This window comes from Coregonus clupeaformis, chromosome 26 (assembly GCF_020615455.1).
Source record: "Coregonus clupeaformis isolate EN_2021a chromosome 26, ASM2061545v1, whole genome shotgun sequence".
Classification (NCBI taxonomy): Eukaryota; Metazoa; Chordata; class Actinopteri; order Salmoniformes; family Salmonidae; genus Coregonus; species Coregonus clupeaformis.
The window spans coordinates 45,060,588-45,082,901 of record NC_059217.1 but is presented as its reverse complement, the minus strand read 5'-3'; the positions used below and the strand labels follow the sequence as shown (position 1 = coordinate 45,082,901).

Here is a 22,314-nt window from a genome sequence, read left to right as displayed (position 1 = left end):
GTGGAATAGCAACGGGGTGGAGTCTGTGAGAGAGAAGAGGCTACCTGGCACAGGAAAAGGAGCTCTCTCACTGAGTACGGTTACATGCACATATAATAGTTATTGCTTTGCTAGAAGAACGATTACCCTAATCATCCTGTTTACATGGACACATCTGAAATCAGGCTACCTGATGGCACTCTGATAAATGCAGAAAATCGTCAATAAAAATAAACTTTCTACCACAGCGACCCAGTGCTTAATTTGTATACCGGGAGGTGCCGGAACAAAAAGTGAGCGTGCGAGGGGGGTGACCTGGGGAGTTCTGAGGTACTTTATAATAAAGCATTGCATGCATATCATCGCATTTGCGTAATGGCAAAGAGCATTAGAGTAGAGGCACTTACACATGGGGAGCATTTTAGTAGCTTAGGGTCCGGGAAAAACATTGCCTTTTATAAACGCATTTCTACATAATTTTTCATGACTGGAGACTTTGGCTTTTTTAGTACCGCACAAATGATCGAAATCACAGGCTCCTTTGACCCTGACAAACGGAGAATCAGAGATCAATAAAAACGACCTTGAATCCATCAATAGTATAGGCCTAGGTTTGTGGAGACATATTGTAGGCTACAATATGAGGAGGAAATGATAGTCCTAAACATGCTTTCCAGTTTCACTGACTCACCCAATGATGCGCAGCTCACTCGCGGGTGATGTCTGATGCGTTCGTGCCAAAAACCTATATCTCGCTCTTGTTTACTTCGTAAATTATCGAAATGTATTTACTTCGTAAAACAATATTTGGAAGTTCATCAAATATTTTGATAGCCTACAGCAGACAAATTAGAGTCTTCTCTTTTCATTTAGTTTCCAACCTGTGTTTTCCAGTGATTGTATTTGAAATATTGCGAAAGGCCTGTTTTGTCTGCATGCTGTTTAAAAAAAAGAAGAAGCTGTTGATCCTCTGTGGCTAAATTAGGGGCATTTTCATGGTGTAGTAAGACATTCTGAAATATTTAATTTCTTTCTAAAACAGCAGTTATTCTATAACTTTGGCAAATGTATTTCAATTAATCAGGGTTGCTGCAGCTCCTCCAGAAGCCTTCGCGCGTCTATGATTCTATAACGAGATAAATGATGACGCGCAACGCTGGAGAGATGAGAGTTGCAGGCTCATGTCTATCAGAGCAGAGAGAGGGAGAGAGATCATAGAAAGTGAATCTCATTCTAGTTCTGTGAGAGATACAGGCGCGCTACTCACACAGCCATGGCCACGCATTGGTCTGAAACATAGGTTACAATGTCAGGCAAACCATAATCCCGGGGCGGCCCAAATCGAAACTACTTTTAGAATATCAGGCTGGACTGAATATCAGGCCCGGGCTGGACTTAATATTAGGCCCGGGGGCAGGACAATTAACGAAGAGGCAACTCGAATGAACTTTGATCGCTTTTATTATAATTTTTACATTGCAAAAAGTTTACATTATTTTTCATGCCAAGAGAGGTACCGGATCCGGCCAAATAGGTCCCCGAACGAAACAGTCCAAAACGGAGAGGTGCCACAGGATCCGGCACACATTAAGCACTGCAGCGACCATGTTATTTTTGGGAAGCATATTTGATTCTGAGTTCGGACATATAAAGTGTGTATTCAGTTGTTCCGAACTTCACTTGCGCTAAAGAGGGAGGCTCGCTCGGCATGGGCAGATCAAATACCCCACTGAAACGCCGATTAAGGCATTTACATATAACCTAATCATTCGAAAGATTGCTCAGAAAACCAGGTGTTTTAATCCGTGTATGCTTACTTCGAGTTTGACCTTATGCCAATTAAGATAAGAAGAGTAAGATGTTTACATGACTATTGCATAATCTACCTACTGCCATAATCAGTTTATTATCGAATTATTACTCTGCATGTAAAGGGACTCTGAGTGTAGGGGAGACTGGGGTAGGTTGTCACACTTGAAACTTAATTGTAGATTTCTCAGCATTGGTATATCTATTAAGATCCATTTAAATATTGATGAATATATTAAAGTCACTTTTACATCTCTCATAATTTATTGCAAAATTATAGTTGCACTATGCAGAAATCGCTGTTGTCACACAGTATGGGGCCAGTTGTCACACAGTATGGGGCCAGTTGTCACACAGTAGCTGGGCCAGTTGTCACACAGTATGGGGCCAGTTGTCACACAGTATGGGGCCAGTTGTCACACAGTATGGGGCCAGTTGTCACACAGTATGGGGCCAGTTGTCACACAGTATGGGGCCAGTTGTCACACAGTAGCTGGGCCAGTTGTCACACAGTATGGGGCCAGTTGTCACACAGTATGGGGCCAGTTGTCACACAGTATGGGGCCAGTTGTCACACAGTAGCTGGGCCAGTTGTCACACAGTATGGGGCCAGTTGTCACACAGTATGGGGCCAGTTGTCACACAGTATGGGGCCAGTTGTCACACAGTAGCTGGGCCAGTTGTCACACAGTATGGGGCCAGTTGTCACACAGTATGGGGCCAGTTGTCACAATGTTATCTGTGCTGTTAGTGGCAAAAGTTGAAGCATTATGCATCACCTGATACTATTTGAAGTAAGAATATTCAACAAAAAAAAGCTAACTAGATGATTGCAACTATATATCTAATTTCTCTGCTTATTGGAGATAATTGCACTTTATTGTGGTAAATCCTTATAAATGAACTGAACATGATAATACATGACTATGTCAACGTTCCTTTATTAAAACATATTAGATTTTTATTTATTTATTTACTTATTTTACCTTTATTTAACTAGGCAAGTCAGTTAAGAACAAATTCTTATTTACAATGATGGCCTACACCGGCCAAACCCGGACGACGCTGGGACTCCCATGTGGTCCTCTGTAGCTCAATTGGTAGAGCATGGCGCTTGTAACGCCAGGGTAGTGGGTTCCAACCCCGGGACCACCCATACGTAAAAATGTATGCGCACATGACTGTAAGTCGCTTTGGATAAAAGCGTCTGCTAAATGGCATATTATTATTATTATTTATGGCTGGTTCTGATACAGCCTGGAATCGAACCTGGGGGATCTGTAGTGACGCTCCAAGCACTGAGATGCAGTGCCTTAGACCGCTGCGCCACTCGGGAGCCCCAAACACAGTTTTTTACAATCACTTTGGCACTTATTTCAGAACCTTGACGTCATTTTTCAAAACTCTAGACACAAAACTCAAAACGGTCATCACTTGTAACACAGGCTGTCCAATGTTCAAAACATTGCATTGTGCATTCATATCTTTAAAGAAATCTTGCACTTGCACAATCATTGGTTCAAAAAACAAATTTATTGTGAAATACCAATGAAACGTTAATTTAGATCACCCACATACAAGCAACCGATAGTTTCACTGTGTCATTGTTCGTACAATCATGAAATATTGTAGTACAAAATAGGTGATACATGTTTCATTATGGTACTACATGTAAATACATCCCTGTAAAAGTACTGCAGTAGTAGAGAGAATACTACAGACACAGTGGAATCATTGAACAAAATCTTAAATATATTGATGAAAAACAATACAGTACTGTAAAACATCGAATGCAGTGTTCCTCAACTTGCTTGCTTGTACTGTAAAAAGCAAAGCATAGGAGTGATTACTGTACTTCTACATTTTCATCAACTCTGTCTTATGGTTTTGGCCATAGGTTCTCATCTACATCACAATGGATGTTTTCATTAGCCAAACATCTTGGAAAAAACCTTCGGGCATGGCGAATCCAGGCCTGACACTGGTCTGCCGTGATGTCATTGCATGCGTCATCCATGGCCTGGAGAAGAGTGACTTGTTCATGAGGGCGCCTATCATAAACCTTCCATCTCCATGTGTAGAAAAATTCCTCAATCGGGTTAAGGAAAGGAGAGTATGGGGGTAAATACAGGGTGGTAAATTGTGCATGGGCCTGAAACCATGCTTGCACCATATGAGCATGGTGGAACCTGACATTATCCCACACAATAACATGGGTCACGCCATCGGCTCTACAGACCTCATCGAGCTCATCAAGGAAGGTTACAAGGAGAGCTGCATTATATGATCCAATACGAGGTCTGTGTCCCACCACACCATCTTCTGATATAGCCGCACACATGGTAACGTTGGCCCCACGTTGTCCAGGTACTTGGATGGTTGCCCGCTGGCCAATGAAATTCCGACCTCTTCTCCTTGTCTTGGCCAGGTTAAAGCCTGCCTCATCCAAATATATGAATTTGTGATGGTTGTCATCAGCATCCAGCTCCATCACCCTCTAAAAATACATTTTGGAAAGAGATTTACTGATTACTGTACAATGTAGAATTATTAGGGAATTTTATTACAACAGCCATCTTGAAACTGAACATACCTGAACATACTCAGTCCTCATTTGCTTCACTCTGTCTGCATTTCTTTCAAAAGGCACATGGTATAGTTGTTTTAAAGACACCTGGTGCCTTTTCAGCATGCATGCAATAGTCGGCAAAGTTATGGATTCCACATTGTTAAACATATTGCATATCACATGCTGGCGATTTTCTGTAAGGCGAATATCATTTCTGGCCCGAACCAAATCGACCACAGCCTGCTCTTGTTGGTCAGTCAGAATTTTGCCTCTGCCTCCCCTATTTGGCCTAGTCTCAATTCTACAGGGAATATTACAATAAGAAGACACTTGGTCACATCACCTACTCTGTGATACACATTGGTATGCAGTCATTTGACAATTGAGAGTAGCATAATGTTTAGTGCATGCTGACGACTTACCGGTTCTCATTGCGGAAAGTTGTGATTATTGAGGCCACGGTTGACCTTCTGAGGTTTGGTTGTATCATTGTAGCCGCCTCAGTCATTGTCATGCCATGATTTATGACATGGTCTACAACTATTGCTCGGATTTCATTGGACATTCTTTGCTGTTGCTGCCGCTATCTTGGTCCGTGACCTTGTCCTCTACCACGTTCCCCCACGAACACCTCTCAGAAGGGGTGCTTGTCCCCTGCCATTCCTTTGACCAACACGTCTTCCTCGTCTTCCTCCCACCACTGCTTGACCTCTATTGTGACCTGGATCACCTGCCGGCTCCATGTTACAGTACGTATCGCTATGTTGTTGCAAGTGGATCCCAATCAATTCTTTATATACTCGTTCCACAATGTGAACTCATCAGTAACGAGTTGGCAGAATTGGACAAGCAATTACAAGGGCCTGCATCCATACAGTGCAGTACTGTCAATACTGTAAATAGTCTGAAAAGGTGGTACATGGGACCATAGAAATGGTGTCTGATAAAGAATGATGATGAAATATTACATCCATAGATAATGTAGTCTAATTGGTTCATGCTCCACGCTAATTGGTGACAATGAATCTCGTTATCTTGAAACTTTCATGATCTAAACATGGAATATTGTTTGTCTGTTTCCATACAACTATGCATTAAGAGTAATGCAACAGTTACTTATCATTTTGAGCAGTTGTATCAATTGATAGTTGGATAATTGTAATGAAATGAATAGACACTCATCTGAAATGTAATGTGTGAATTGCCTTTTGAAATAGTAGTACTTTGATGTTAAGTTGTGTCATATTGAACAGGTGATTTTTGTTAAATGAACAAATGATCTTAGTTTTATGTGTATTGTATCCAAGCAATTGAAAAAAAGTGTTAGAGTTTTGAAAAATGTCCATTTTGATCATTGGTTGTGAGTTTTGTGTCTAGAGTTTTGAAAAATTACTTCAAGGTTCTGAAATTAGTGCCAAAGTGATTGTAAAAAACTGTGATATATAATGACGGCCTTCCCCGGACGACGCTGGGCCAATTGTGCGCCGCCCTATGGGACTCCCAATCACGGCCGGTTGTGATACAGCCTGGAATCGAACCAGGGGGTCTGTAGTGACAACATGCCCCTGCCCTGAGCACATAGCTTGACACAGCCATTCAAACTCAACATGACATCATAGTTGACACTCGCCTTATTGTATCACACTGTGTATTTTTGGTGGTTCCTTGTTGATCAAACATTTATTAAAAAAAAATAACAAGATTGAAACATTTTACATTTTGGTATGAAAAACACAGAATTGTCCTCATCTCAGAGTGTTTTGACCTAGACGGTTGAAACCAACATAGGTAACCTCTAATCAAGAAGGCAAACATTTGTCTAATTGGGACTTTTGAAACAAAACCTTTTAGTTTCAGAGTAAAAAGCCCATGTGACAACTTGCCCCTGTGACAATATGCCCCGGTCTCCCCTAATGTGTATTTCGATGTGGATGGCCCAATAGAACTTAAGACTGAATAGAAATAATGACAATAACATAAATAATAACGTTATTAATATTTTCAGTATAATAATAATAATAATACAAATATTAATAATAACAATAATAACACAATAGCCTACTAATAGGTCATTCATATGTGATTACACGTGTATTTCTCCAATTTCAAATCACTTTTTTTTTCTCCACATAGTAATATATTCTGATCCAAATACACTTTAAATCAAGTTTGATTTGATTTTAGCCTATCACACAACGTGGGCAGTCTGACATCAGAGTGTGTGTTGCGCAACAAGGTGTGGTGCACTATGGTCCTACACTGTGATTAAAGCTCCGACTGACACACCTCTGTTGTGTCTGCCGTGTTTATCTTAGCATAGCAACAGGCAGTCAGGCTGTGTGATCAATGTGCAACAGTGCTGTAGGTGTGTGATCAGCACCTTTTAACATATTTCCCGTAAAGAGCAAATACGTTGCTTTTAGTATACAGAAATGATCTGGCTATCACTACGCAGTATACAGAAATGATCTGGCTATCACTACGCAGTATACAGAAATGATCTGGCTATCACTACGCAGTATACAGAAATGATCTGGCTATCACTACGCAGTATACAGAAATGATCTGACTATCACTACGCAGTATACAGAAATGATCTGGCTATCACTACGCAGTATACATAAATGATCTGGCTATCACTACGCAGTATACATAAATGATCTGGCTATCACTACGCAGTATACATAAATGATCTGGCTATCACTACATTTACATTTTAGTCATTTAGCAGACGCTCTTATCCAGAGCGACTTACAGGAGCAATTACAGGTTAAGTGATCTTGCTCACTACGCAGTATACATGACATGATCTGTTATCACTAGTTGGCTCAGAGATTGAACCAGCAACCTTTCGGTTACTGGCACAACGCTCTTAACCACTAAGCTACCTGTTAGGACCAGTATCTTGTATCTTGTCATCTCAATGTGTTCAAATGGATCAACGTGTATTTTTGGACCAGTGTATGTCAAAGGAGGGCAGTGATCAACCATTCCCTAAGGATCAGAGGTAGTCAAGGTCCCTATTCCCAAAGACAGATTAGATCTCCTTTGTCCAGAGCAGGTCTGTAACCTAGTTTAGCAGACAGGTCTAGGGAGCAGGATGTAACCTAGTTTAGCAGACAGGTCTAGGGAGCAGGATGTAACCTAGTTTAACAGACAGGTCTAGGGAGCAGGCTGTAACCTAGTTTAGCAGACAGGTCTAGGGAGCAGGATGTAACCTAGTTTAACAGACAGGTCTAGGGAGCAGGATGTAACCTAGTTTAACAGACAGGTCTAGGGAGCAGGATGTAATCTAGTTTAGCAGACAGGTCTAGGGAGCAGGATGTAACCTAGTTTAACAGACAGGTCTAGGGAGCAGGTCTGTAATCTAGTTTAACAGACAGGTCTAGGGAGCAGGATGTAACCTAGTTTAACAGACAGGTCTAGGGAGCAGGCTGTAACCTAGTTTAGCAGACAGGTCTAGGGAGCAGGCTGTAACCTAGTTTAGCAGACAGGTCTAGGGAGCAGGTCTGTAACCTAGTTTAACAGACAGGTCTAGGGAGCAGGATGTAACCTAGTTTAGCAGACAGGTCTAGGGAGCAGCTACCTAGTTTAACAGACAGGTCTAGGGAGCAGGTCTGTAACCTAGTTTAACAGACAGGTCTAGGGAGCAGGATGTAACCTAGTTTAACAGACAGGTCTAGGGAGCAGGATGTAATCTAGTGTAGTACACCTGTCTCCCAAATGCCCTGACATAACCAACCCTACACTGACCCCTTTGTATCCCTAGTAACACACTTAATGTCGCCATGGCCCCTGTCCATTACCTAATACAGTGTCCAATCATTGTGTGTCAATCAGCAATAATAGCACTCGTCAAACCCCACTAGGACTAGGAACAGTCTAATGATGCTGCTGAAAATTCTTAAACATTCCAATATTTTATCTGTAAATAAATTCATAGTAACAAAACCCCCATTATCAAGCACCTGTTCCCGAACAGCAGCCTCTAGCTAATAGCAGTCAAACTGTCTTTACTCACCATCGGCATTAAGTCCTAGTGGATAGGGAACAGGACGGGTACGTCTCAGGTAAGGTTCTCTGTAGATGTTGCCGTAGTGAGAGAGTGATCTTATCTAGTGGAACCCCCCCCCCCCCAAAAAAAAAAGTGATGAAATGTTTATAGAGGATTCCTAATAGTCACCGCCCTCACAACTAGCTTGGCTTTGGTATGGAGAAAGAGTTTACTTCTCAGGCCCTGTCTCCACCGTATGCACCAGAATGACACCAGTGAGTGAGAGAGTGAGAAAATGGAGAGAAATTGAGGGAGAGAGAGGGAGAGAGAGAAATTAGGGAGTGTGTTTGTGTGCGTGTGTTTGACAGAGCGAGAGAGAGATAAAGAGAGTGAGAGAAAGAAAGCGTGTGTGTGTGCGTGTGTGCGGGTGTGTGTGTGTGTGTGTGTGTGTGTGTGTGTGTGTGTGTGTGCAGTGGTGTAAAGTACTTACGTAAAAATACTTGAAAGTACTACTTAAGTAGATTTATGGTGGTATCTGTACTTTACTATTTACTTCACTACATTCTTTAAGAAAATAATTTTCCCTGACACCCAAAAGTACTAGTTACATTTTGAACGCTTCGCAGGACAGGAAGATGGTCCAATTAACACTTATCAAGAGAACATCCCTGGTCATCCCTACTGCCTCTGATCTGACAGACTCACTAAACACAAACGCTTCTTTTGTAAATTATGTCTGAGTGTTGGAGTGTGCCCCTGGCTATCCGTAAATTAAAATAAACAAGAAAATGGTGCCGTCTGGTTTGCTTAATATAAGGAATTAGAAATTATTTATACTTTTATTTTTACATTTGATACTTAAGGCTATTTTAGCAATTAAATGTACTTTTGATACTGAAGTATATTTAAAACCAAATACTTTTAGACTTTTATTCAAGTAGTATTTTACTGGATGACTTTCACTTTTACTTGAGTTATTTGTCTATTAAGGCATCTTTACTTTTACTCAAGTAAAATTGGGTACTTTTTCCACCACTGCGTTTGTCTGTGTCTGTGTGTGTGTCTGTGTGTGTGTCTGTGTGTGTGTCTGTGTGTGTGTCTGTGTGTGTGTCTCTGTGTGTGTGTCTGTGTGTCTGTGTGTGTGTGTGTGTGTGTGTCTGTGTCTGTGTCTGTGTGTGTGTGTGTGTGTGTGTGTGTGTGTGTGTGTGTGTGTGTGTGTGTGTGTGTGTCTGTGTCTGTGTGTGTGTGTCTGTGTGTGTGTCTGTGTGTGTGTCTCTGTGTGTGTGTCTGTGTGTGTGTCTGTGTGTGTGTCTCTGTGTGTGTGTCTGTGTGTGTGTCTGTGTGTGTGTCTGTGTCTGTCTGTGTGTGTGTCTGTGTCTGTCTGTGTGTGTGTCTGTGTGTCTGTGTCTGTGTTTGACGTTGAGACAAGAATGCTGTACAAAGAGACAGATCATTTGAAATAAATCTGATTAGCACATCTGATATCACACCAGGACAGGAGTTTCATGTCATGTTTAATGTTTTGTAATACATACCACATCCTGCTCACACTGACAGAGATAGTGAGAGAGAAATAACTTTTATTTAAATTTAAATGTGTCGCAACGCGTTCATTTCAGTTTAAATGAGTTCTCTCACAGATAGACAAAGGCCTGGATCCAATCAGATCAAGCTATAGCCGACACCTACTTGCTGATGTTTTTGGCAGTGTCGGAGGCGTAACTGCGTTGGAGCTGTCAAATCGGTGAGCAGCTGCTCTTGTGATCATTGTCACGAAGCCACACCCGTCCCACTCGCGTTTAGATTGAGAAATAATAGAAAATCATTAAACGGAATACATGAAAGTATAACGCCAGGAGCTACTTGTGGATTTGACAGTTTTAATGCAGTTCCACCTCCGACACGCCAAAACAACCGCAATGCTGATGTCGGCTAAAGTGGATCTGGTTGAATAGAGCCCCAAGTATTCATATTTAAAAATGAAGGTAAACCCTTTATTTGATCAAACTTATTTGAAGGGCACCTAGAACATTATAACACATTCATTAGCCATATATAACAGGGGGGAGGGGTCAAAGGTGAGGGGGTGGAGGGTGAGGGTAGAAGGTGAGAGGATAAGGGTGAGGGGTGGAGGGTGAGAGGAGGAAGGTGAGGGGTGGATGGTGAGGGGTGGAGGGTGGAGGGTGAGGGGAGGAGGGTGAGGGGTGGAGAGTGATGGGTGGAAGGTGAGGGGTGGAGGGTGAGGGGTGGTGGGTGAGGGGTTGAAGGTGGGGGTGGAGGGTGAGGGGTGTAGGGTGAGGGGAGGAGGGTGAGGGTGAGGGGTGGAGGGTGAGGGGTTGAAGGGTGAGGGGTTGAAGGGTGAGGGGGAGGAGGGTGAGGGGTGGAGGGTGAGGGGAGGAGGGTGAGGGGTGGAGGGTGAGGGGAGGAAGGTGGGGTGGAGGGTGAGGGGAGGGGAGGGTGAGGGGTGGAGGGTGAGGGGAAGAAGGTGGGGGTGGAGGGTGAGGGGAGGAGGGGGGGGGGTGGAGGGTTAGGGGAGGAGGGTGGGGGTGGGGGTGGAGGGTGAGGGGAAAAAGGGTGAGGGGAGGAGGGTGAGGGGAGGAAGTTGGGGGTGGAGGGTGAGGGGAGGAGGGTGAGGGGAGGAGGGTGAGGGGAAGAAGGTGGGGTGGAATGGCTGACACAGCAATAGTGTGTGGTAGAGGTGTGTGTGTGTGTGTTGGTACACTTTCCAAAAGGTTTGGGACTAGCAGTACTTTCTGATGTTTGGGCAGACTGTCCTATTGAGGTTTCTTGAGAATAGAGGTGGGTACCAACAATGGGAAGTAGGTGATGCTTATTGTGTTCAAGTCTGAGAGATAAATTGAGTATGTGATTAAGAAATGACATTACTAAGGTGACACACTTGGTACTCAAGTTGGTTGTACTTGGAAATTGTTCTAAAATACGTGGTATGTCGAATATTATAAACTGGGTGGTTTGAGCCCTGAATGCTGGTTGGATGAAAGCTGTGGTATATCAGCCAATATACGACTGGTATGACAAAAAAATGATAATTTACTGTTCTAATTATGTTGGTAACCAGTAATAGCAATAAGGCACCTCAGGGGTTTGTGGTATATGGCCAATATACCACGGCTAAGGGCTGTATCCAGGCAACCCGCGTTGCATCGCGTCTAAGAACAGCCCTTAGCCGTGGTATATTTGCCATATACCACCCCCCCTCAGGCCTTATTGCTTAATTAGACACATTACTTTAAATGATCTTTACTCATTAATCTGATCCCAAAGGTAGAAATGGAAATGTAATTAAACGTGTGCTCATCATCAATATTACTCTGCCCTCTGATGGTCAAGAGTGAAATGACAAACTTCAAACCACAACAAATACACAGAGAGAAAGAGAAAAGGTTTTTTATTAGAAGTGTACATTTTCACAATTTAGTTGTGGTTCATTATGAATTAGATCCATATATAACGTCACTGTTAAGCTCCACTATCTCGGAGGAGGGAAGGACAGATACTGCGTCTGCGTCCGAAAATGGCACCCTATTCCCTTTACAGTGCACTACTTTTGACCAGGACCTATAGAACTATGGGTCAAAAGCAGTGCACTATGTAGGAAATAGGGTGCTATTTTTTATTAGTGGTTCGTAGGCAGGCAGCACTTGAAGTGGAACAAGAAAAGCTTCTGTTCCGGGACATATATTTTAAAGCTAATATTCTATAACACGTGGCGCGGTGACTGTGCTCGAGCTGTAGGAAATGTGAGGAGTTGGTACTCTGGCTCTGTACCAGCGAGCACCGTCCCAACTAAAGCACTGTTCGTCAAGCTATCTGTGGGTTAGTCCCAAATGGCACCCTATTCCCAAATGTAGTGCACTACTGCTTACTAAAGCCCTATGGACCTTGGTCTAAAGTAGTGCACTATAAAGGGAACTGGGTGCCATTTGGGACGCAGTCTAAATGATTGTGTGCAGTTTACACACCATAAAAAAAAAGAGCACTGAACTCTTCAAATCTTGGAGAAGTACTTCACGAAAACATACAAAACCTTGGAGAAGTACTTCACGAAAACATACAAAAACCTTGGAGAATACTTCACGAAAACGTACAAAACCTTGGAGAAGTACTTCACGAAAACATACAAAACCTTGGAGAAGTACTTCACGAAAACATACAAAACCTTGGAGAAGTACTTCACGAAAACATACAAAACCTTGGAGAAGTACTTCACGAAAACATACAAAACCTTGGAGAAGTACTTCACGAAAACATACAAAACCTTGGAGAAGTACTTCACGAAAACATACAAAAGGCTCAATGAAAAAAGAAAGTAAAAGGTTTAGCATTAGAGAGATGCTGAATGTCTGTTGGTCACCGTCTGACTGTCATCGAAGATTATCGACAGGCTCAAACCGTCAAATAAAATTATATTGGTCGCATATCCATATTTAGCAGATGTTATAGTGTAGCGAAATGCTTATTAGGAGTATTGTTAAAACATAGAAAATACTGTAATACAATCTAGTCTCTATTTATAATACTGATAGAAATGTACATACTTATGCAACATAATAAGTAGTAGGAACTACAACACAAAATGTAACGTTTTCAATCCTCTTCGTTTACTTTGATCTGTAGAGGATTTGTACCTTTGAGCCCCTCCATTGTGGTTCTGTGGTTCTATGGGTCCGTTGTTCTAGTAGGGTTCTGTGGTTCTAGTACACTGGGGTGGCATTGCGGATCCCACAGCAGAGAACCATGGTGAAGATCATCTCAAAGATCTAGAGTGAAAAAAAAAAAAAGACATTTATTCAACCTTTAATTAATCAACATCAAAAGAAAGGAAAATCCGACTGCTGTCCAGGAGCGTCTCCGTGGTAACGCTACTCACCATGATGACAGCGACCACCAGGGCAGCTAGACCAATCAGGTAGAGCTTCTCAGAGAACAGATCGTTTAGCTTCAGATGACAGCTCTAGTGGGAATGGAACACAGAGTGGGGGGAGTCAGGACCCTCATTCAAACCGCTGTTTTCCCTCCTGCATACTACCCTGCTGTGTAAAACATTCATTCAACACATAGAGATTGACAGTAATAATGATTATTGTTCCCTACTAGGGAAGTCATGGTTTTTGGGCCAATACCAATATTTTTTTTTACAGAAAATCAAAACATTGAGTCCACTGGACATTGACCCTTACAAAAAAAATACAAATGTCAAATTTGCAGTTTCACATGTGAAATCACATTTCCACATTTGAAATAACTGTTTGCACATGTTGAGCTTAAATTAAATGTAGAATTCACATGCTAACACCACCTTTTCACATGAGAAAAAAAAACATGTTTTCACTTTAGATGTGTAATTGCAGTTGCACATGTGAAATTTGCTGATTCACATTTTAAAAACTTTCACGTGAAAATCTGATATGCAGTTTCACATGTGAAACACTTTCTCTTGTGAAAGTGTCACATTCACATGTGGAATTTCAAGTTCACATGTGAAAATCATCACAAAATAAAATCCTAATTTGCAGTTTCACGTGTAAGAAAACTCCAAGTGAAAAACTCACATGGTGGTGAAATAATGTTATTCTCCTCACATGTAAAAAGGTGGTGTTGACATATTGTAATAGCAATGTTTCCACATATGGAATTGCAAATTCTGTAATGCCATTCTCTGGAAAGGTAACTTAGCCTACCTGAGCCTATCAAAAGTGTGTTAAAAATAATAACGTATTATTTCTGAGCCATCCATTCGGCATGTTACTGCTGCAGGCACACGCCTCTCTTCTTCATACGTTGGTCAGTGACCGTTGGACGAAGCCCAGTGAAAAGAACAGAGAAACTAGCGCTCCGTGCCTCCTTATTTATCATCGTTAACATGTTAAAATTAGCGCTGTCAGAGGTAATCCGTTAACTCAAGTTAATACACTGAAAACATCCAAAATACATCATCTATACAGCTAAAAACAACAATGCAATGTCAAAACAAGCTGACTTTGAGCTTAAAGAAAGTGTGTTTGTCAATTTACCTGATTTGCTAACCGTTACTTTGGACAAAATCAAGACGTCAATATTCTTGTAAGGCATTTTCGTATAAAGAATCTTAAATTACAGCTCAATTTGAGCAAATTATGAATTTGCGATTAATCCTGCGATAAACTCAATAAAAAAATGTAATCGTTTGACAGCCTGAGTTGACATTTACATTCTACTCATTTAGCAGACGCTCTTATCCAGAGCAATTAGAGTTAAGTGCCTTGCTCAAGGGCACATCGACAGATTTTTCACCTAGTCGGCTCGGGGATTAGAACCAGCAACCTTTCGGTTACTAGCACAACGCTCTTAACCCCTAAGCTACCTGCCGAGTTGACATTAAAATGTGAAAATATACATGTGAAAGTCCAGCTACATGGTTGCTCATGGTCACATGATGAATGAGTCGGTCATGGTTGCTCCTGGTCACATGATGAATGAGTCGGTCATGGTTGCTCATGGTCACATGATGAATGAGTCGGTCATGGTTGCTTATGGTCACATGATGAATGAGTCGATCGCGGTTGCTCATGGTCACACGATGAATGAGTCGATCGCGGTTGCTCATGGTCACGTGACGAGGTAGCCCCGCTTGCGACTTCAAAAGTTAGCGTTGGCCCTCTTGGTCTAATGGTCAAGACGTCGGCTTCTCCCGTGGGAGATCCGGATTCTAATCTCGCCAGTTACAAAAGCAAAAACGTGGAATTTATTATATCACGTGAAATGTTGGGAAACCACGTCTGAGTCATGTGAAAAATGTATGTGAAACTTTACACGTGTCCGAAAACCACCTGTTTGACTCATGTGAAGTTATATTATCTTATTGCCCTTTAAAAAAACTCCAGAGTGGCGCAGCGGTCTGAGGCACTGCGTCGCAGTGTTGCGGCATCACTACAGCCTGGGGTTCAATCCGAGGCTGTGTCATAACCAGCCGTGACCGGGGAGTCCCATAGGGCGGCGCACAATTGGCCCAGCGTCATCTGGGTTAGGGGAGGGTTTGGCCGGGGGGCCTTCACTTGGCTCATCGCGCTCTAGCGACTCCTTGTGGCGGGCTGGGCGCCTGCAGGCTGACTTCGGTCGTCAGTTGAACGGTGTTCCTCCGACACATTGGTGCGGCTGGCTTCCCGGGTTAAGCGGGCGGGTGTTAAGAAGAGCGGTTTGGCAGGTCATGTTTCGGAGGATACATGACTCGACCTTTGCCTCTCCCGAGCCCATTGTGGAGTTGCAGCGATGAGACCTCTGTAGCTCAGCTGGTAGAGCACGGCGCTTGTAACACCAAGGTAGTGGGTTCGATCCCTGGGACCACCCATATACAAAAAATGTATGCATGCATGACTGTAAGTCGCTTTGGATAAATGGCATATTATTACAAGATTGTTATCACGAAATTGGGGGGTAAGAATTACACACACAAAAAGAAAATAGAATAAAATCCCAGGTAAAAACATGTGATTTTACATGGATGTGTACTGCAGTAGAGGCTTCTCAGAGGAGGAAGGGGAGGACCATCCTCCTCAGTGAATTACATTTTTTTTTTATATTAAAAACATTTTTAAAAAGTTATCCTTTTTAGATAAAACTATACTAAATATATTCACGTCACTAAATAATTGATTAAAACACCCTGCAACATGGTGTAGCCGGAGTACAGCTAGTTTACGTCCTCCTATAGGGTACACTGACTTCAATACAAAACCTAGGAGGCTCACAGTTCTCACCCCATTCCATAGACTTACACAGTAACTATGACAACTTCCGGAGGACGTCCTCCAACCTATCAGAGCTCTTGCAGCATGAACTGACATGTTGTCCACCCAATCAAAGGATCAGAGAATGAATCTAGTACTGAAAGCATAAGCTACTGCTAGCTAGCTAAAATGTGGTGAGTAATTGACTCAAAGAGAGAGAAAGACAATAGTTGAACAGTTTGGAACAACAGCGAGAGAGATATTTTGTTGTATTTTTTTTCTCTTTCACTTACTTAGCTAAGTGAATGCAACTGGATAGTTTAGCCTACTCAAACACCCGGCTCAAACAGAGAGGCTATCCAACACTGGAACTCTTCCAAGTCAAGGTAAGCTTTTGGTTTTATAAATGTATTGCCACAGGGGCACGCCGGTGTAACTGCTAAACTGCTTGCTAAACTGTACTGCATGATTGTAGCAGGTTTACTAACGTTAGCTAATATGGTGATAACGATGAAGGCTGTGTGTAGCGGTTAGCGGTTATGGTATGAAGGTTTGGCTTGAAAAGGTTTTTTCGCTTGGTCACAGACAGCTGTTGTGTTGTGCACTGATGTCCACAAGTGAAGGGAAAAGGTGAGGGGAGGCGAGCGCGTGGATGTGAGAAGGAATTATACAACGAGCAAGTGATCATGCTGTTTGTATGTGGCTACTATGAAAGTGACTGTGTTTGCGATCAGGGGTGTATTCATTCTGACAATTCTGTTTTAAAACGTTTCTTAAACGGAAGAAACCGGAATGAAATGGGAATAAACATACCTGAATTTGTCCAATAGAAACTCTCGTTTGCAATTGTTTGGACTAATGATTACACCCTAGATCAACTAGATGCAAGCAAGATTGTGCAAGGCAGTATTGAGTGTCAATGTCTGTCACCTTGATTACTCAAATGTCTCTTGACCTGTGCACCTACGTTGTAAACCTTTATTCATAGGCTAGGTTGTAGCAACCTCATGATGGGTATAGGGAACATTTTAGTATCATGTAGAGGCCTAAACCTACCAACGTTACATTGAGCTGGGTGGATGGAATATGAATGACAGTCATCCAATATGCTGTAATAGAAATAAGGCCATGCTCATTAAAAAACATAATTGTCCTCCATTTTAAACGGCACCGACCGCCACCGTGTGGTGTACTGTACCGAAGGTTTCAACAGGGCATCTTCCAGGGTCTTCTTGGGACACAGGGCTCCGGCTACTTGTACGAATAAGGGGGAGTCATCTCCTTTACCACAGCAGTCCAGCTGACGAAAACACAGGTAGAGACAACCGGTCAGTCATGCCATTGCTTGATTGATTAGTCGATTGATTGGTATCCCCCCCCCCCCCTCCCGTAGGTGCTACTGAACGATCACACAACAAACTATCACATTGAGGAGAATACATCATATAGAGGTATTGTAACAAACATAACGAACACTGAAATAACACTGTGATCAGCTGTGCATCTCTTTCCCTCAGCAATAACAGAGACATTTTTCAACAAGAATAGCTACCGTTGTAAGATAACATGATACTATAACAATTTAACAGACTTATATGATAATGGTGAGGGTGACGACGTACCGTCTCGTGGAACACCTCCAGGACTTTGATAGCAGCTGTTTTGGTGGGGGAGTCTACGACGTCCACTGACTTGATGTACGCTGCATCATAGAAGTTAATCATCTCCTTGGAGATCTGGAACAGCAGACGTTAGTTAGGGGTTTGTACAATGTCTCTGTGTGTGTGTGTGTGGGGGGTCTGTGTGTGTGTGTGTTTGTGTGTGTGTGGGGGGGGCAGGGGGAGTGTGTTTGTGTGGGTGTGGGGTGGGGGTGGGGTGGGGTGTATGTTGGTACCCTGTGTGAGTTGGTGGGGTGGGTGGGGGGGTGGAGGGGGTTGTGTGGGTGGGTGGGTGTCTTACTGTGTCTCGGTTGCTGAATCCCCAGATCCCAGCAGCCACCTCACAGGCGAACAGGCATATCAACATGAAAAAGAACTGAAAGAGAAAGAAACATAAAGGTTAATTTGTAAACCTTTTCTAATTGGATATACATGTAATCTCAGGGCTTTACTTGTAAACAGCCCCAAGACCGCCCCCAAGGCAGAGAACAAGCTGGTTAACAATGTAAACAGCCCCAATACTTCCCCAAGGCAGAGAACCAGCTGGTTAACAGTGTAAACAGCCCCAAGACCTCCCCCAAGGCAGAGAACCAGCTAGTTAACATTGTAAACAGCCCCATAACCTCCGCCAAGGGAGAAACCAGCTGGTTAACAGTGTAAACAACCCCAAGACCTCCCCCAAGGCAGAGAACCAGCTGGTTAACAATGTAAACAGCCCCAAGACCTCCCCCAAGGCAGAGAACCATCTGGTTAACAATGTAAACAGCCCCAAGACCTCCCCCAAGGCAGATAACCATCTGGTTAACAATGTAAACAGCCCCAATACTTCCCCAAGGCAGAGAACCAGCTGGTTAACAGTGTAAACAGCCCCAAGACCTCCCCCAAGGCAGAGAACCAGCTGGTTAACAATGTAAACAACCCCATAACCTCCCCCAAGGGAGAAACCAGCTGGTTAACAGTGTAAACAGCCCCAAGACCTCCCCCAAGGCAGAGAACCAGCTGGTTAACAATGTAAACAGCCCCAATACTTCCCCAAGGCAGAGAACCAGCTGGTTAACAGTGTAAACAGCTCCAATAATTCCCCAAGGCAGAGAACCAGCTGGTTAACAATGTAAACAGCCCCAATACATCCCCAAGGCAGAGAACCAGCTGGTAAACAGTGTAAACTAGTTAACTGGTTAACAATGTAAATGGGTTCGATCCCCGGGACCACCCATACACAAAAATGTATGCATGAATGACTGTAAGTCGCTTTGGATAAAAGCGTCTGCTAAATGGCATATTATTATTATTATTATTATAAACAGCCCCAATACTTCCCCAAGGCAGAGAACCAGCTGGTTAACAGTGTAAACAGCCGCAATACTTCCCCAAGGCAGAAAACCAGCTGGTTAACAGTGTAAACAGCCCAAAGACCGCCCCCAAGGCAGAGAACCAGCTGGTTAACAATGTAAACAGCCCCAAGACCTCCCCCCAGGCAGAGAACCAGCTAGTTAACATTGTAAACAGCCCCATAACCTCCGCCAAGGGAGAAACCAGCTGGTTAACAGTGTAAACAGCCCCAAGACCTCCCCCAAGGCAGAGAACCAGCTGGTTAACAATGTAAACAGCCCCAAGACCTCCCCCAAGGCAGATAACCATCTGGTTAACAATGTAAAGAGCCCCAATACTTCCCCAAGGCAGAGAACCAGCTGGTTAACAGTGTAAACAGCCCCAAGACCTCCCCCAAGGCAGAGAACCAGCTGGTTAACAATGTAAACAGCCCCAAGACCTCCCCAAGGCAGAGAACCAGCTGGTTAACAGTGTAAACAGCTCCAATAATTCCCCAAGGCAGAGAACCAGCTGGTTAACAATGTAAACAGCCCCAATACATCCCCAAGGCAGAGAACCAGCTGGTAAACAATGTAAACAGCCCCAATACATCCCCAAGGCAGAGAACCAGCTGGTAAACAATGTAAACAGCCCCAATACATCCCCAAGGCAGAGAACCAGCTGGTTAACAGTGTAAACAGCCCCACCAGTCTGGGACATTGGATAAAAAGATGAGCTAGCAACTCAGATTCAGGCACAGAACGGACACCCCTCCCCAACACTAGGATCCAGGTGGACCAGATGCCTGTTGGTGGCTATGGCTCCATGTATTATCCTCCATTGGAGGTCAGCTGTCCATTCATCAATTGGCAGCGATTGGTCCAAACAAACCGTCCCACCTCGTTGATCTCACCCCTGCCAGGGAGGACGCACGCGACACCTTTACACATATCGTGTACATCGCCTTTCTTCCCACTGACATGAACTCCGCCAGTTCTGGGGTCTTGAAAGACAGCAGCATCCCCTCACCCTCCTGCACCCCCCCCTCAGCAGCAGCGGTGACATTCACAGTAGGGATAACGTAATCTTGGCCCTCCTACTGGTCAGCGTGTGTGTTGTTGGACACAAATGCCCGATAAGTTGCTGGAAGGATTCAGAGACCTCTGTTACCACCTGCTTCAGCAGGCCGGATGACCCACACTCTCTCTTCCAGCTTCACCACTACTCATGCTCTGCATCATGTGCCCCAACTTTGTACATCCAGCCCCCCTAGCAGGATTGAACACAGGCTGGCTTGTCCTGCAAGCACTTGACAAGCTTGCAGGACAGACTGTTGGAAGGAGTGAGGCCAGTCAAATCAACCCCCTTCCAGTCTCAAGAGGAACAGCTGCTTGTCCAGGCCCAGCCGACCCGCCCTCCTCAGCAGTCTGTATCCATCCAGCTGAGACCATCGTGTTATAACAGTCTCTGGGCTGCAGGCAGACGGAAAGCCGTGACCCTTGAGGCAATGTCCACCGGGCCCTGCCCACCTTCTTGCAGTGGCAGGTACAAGGCCGCAGCTCGAATCCAGTGCTGTCCTGACCAGTAGAAAGCTCCTGTATCAGTGCTGTCCTGACCAGTAGAAAGCTCCTGTATCAGTGCTGTCCTGACCAGTAGAAAGCTCCTGTATCAGTGCTGTCCTGACCAGTAGAAAGCTCCTGTATCAGTGCTGTCCTGACCAGTAGAAAGCTCCTGTATCAGTGCTGTCCTGACCAGTAGAAAGCTCCTGTATCAGTGCTGTCCTGACCAGTAGAAAGCTCCTGTATCAGTGCTGTCCTGACCAGTAGAAAGCTCCTGTATTAGACCTCCAGGTGGCCGTAACACTATCAGTCTGTGCCACAGGGTGGAGTAGGTCAGGTTGTTGGCTACCAGAACCCTTCCCCTATAGGCCGGCTGGGGCAGCAACCATTTCCACCGAGACAGTCTGGCACACACCTTCTCCACTACACCCTCCCAGTTCTTTTTCTGAAACTCCTCTGAGCCCCTCACCCCATTCCTGTCCCCATTGTAACCCCCTGCCCACAGAGTTTCACTTTTGGCCCAATTCATCCTAGGCGAAGAGGCCTTCTCATACACTTCCAGAGCACTTGAGAGAACCTGAACGTCCTCGCTCACTGTAATGAACACTGTCACATCATCTGCGTACGCAGACAAAGCTGTCCCTGGATTCTGTGTCATCCCTGGCATGGAGAAACCAGTAAGCTTCGCTCGTAGTAAACAAAGTAACGGCTCAATTGCGAGACAGTATAGCTGGCCTGAGATTGGGTTCTACTAAGCTACATGGAATTGTTTTAAGGTCATACCAAGGATCATTTTTCTATTTGATTTTGAATTTTAAGACCCCTTGAATGATCAAATATATATATTTAAAAAATGATTTGATGAAACATTTTATTTTATTAGCCAACAGATTGGAACAACAGATAGTCCCCCAAAAAAATCTAAAGAAAGTTTGTTCTGAAGTGTCTGTCTGAGAGATATAAGAAAGATTAGGAAACATTATATATACACTACCGGTCAAACGTTTTAGAACACCTACTCATTCAAGGCTTGTTCTTTATTTGTACTATTTTCTACATTGTAGAATAATAGTGAAGACATCAAAAAGATGAAACAACACATATGGAATCATGTAGTAACCAAATAAGTGTTAAACAAATCAAAATATATTTTATATTTGAGATTCTTCAAATAGCCACGCTTTGCCTTGATGGCCTTTGATTTGTTTAAGACTTTTTTGGTTACTATATGCTTCCATATGTGTTATTTCATAGTGTTGATGTCTTCACTATTATTCTACAATGTAAAAAATTGTAAAAAAAATTAAGAAAAACCCTTGAATGAGTAGGTGTGTCCAACATTTTAACTGGTAGTGTACATCTTTCCACAAAGGGGCCAATATTACTAGTGTGTAGTTGTTCCGACGCTTCAGACAGAAGTCGGCTGTACCGACTTCAGAGGAGTCCCAAGACGCCTCTGGGGGTCGTAGAGCAAAACGGAGAACGCCATTGTGTTCGTGAGAGTCTCATCTGATAATAGTTTTTTAGGCCAAACCGTTCGGACGCTACAGACGATTTTGTGACCGATTCTTGGGATGTGTCATGGTCTGACAAACACCGCTCTAGCTCTGCAGATGCGGAAGTGCGACATAGGCAGATATTTTATTATTTTGCTAATTAGATTTCTGCGAGGGTGCGGATATCGACCTTAGGGGTTAATGTTATTGTT

At 43.5% G+C, this 22,314-nt stretch overlaps 1 protein-coding gene across 2 annotated transcripts in view; it reads right to left on the bottom strand.

Moving 5' to 3' along the window:
• Window positions 1-11,743: 11,743 nt before the first annotated feature.
• LOC121540747 (CD81 antigen) overlaps window positions 11,744-22,314 on the bottom strand; it is a 21,000-nt gene continuing 10,429 nt past the window's right edge. The window contains exons 4-9 of one of the 2 annotated variants that reach the window (XR_005995543.2): window positions 18,038-18,112; window positions 17,701-17,814; window positions 17,277-17,378; window positions 13,243-13,326; window positions 12,466-13,132; window positions 11,744-12,366 (exon numbers count right to left, since the gene is read on the bottom strand). Coding sequence is in view for 1 of the 2 variants with exons in the window: in XM_041849812.2 (XP_041705746.1) it covers window positions 13,067-13,132; window positions 13,243-13,326; window positions 17,277-17,378; window positions 17,701-17,814; window positions 18,038-18,112 (441 nt within the window). In the remaining variant the exon portion in view is untranslated. Of the gene's footprint in view, window positions 13,133-13,242; window positions 13,327-17,276; window positions 17,379-17,700; window positions 17,815-18,037; window positions 18,113-22,314 lie in introns of both variants that reach the window. The other variant, XM_041849812.2, reaches the window with a different exon arrangement.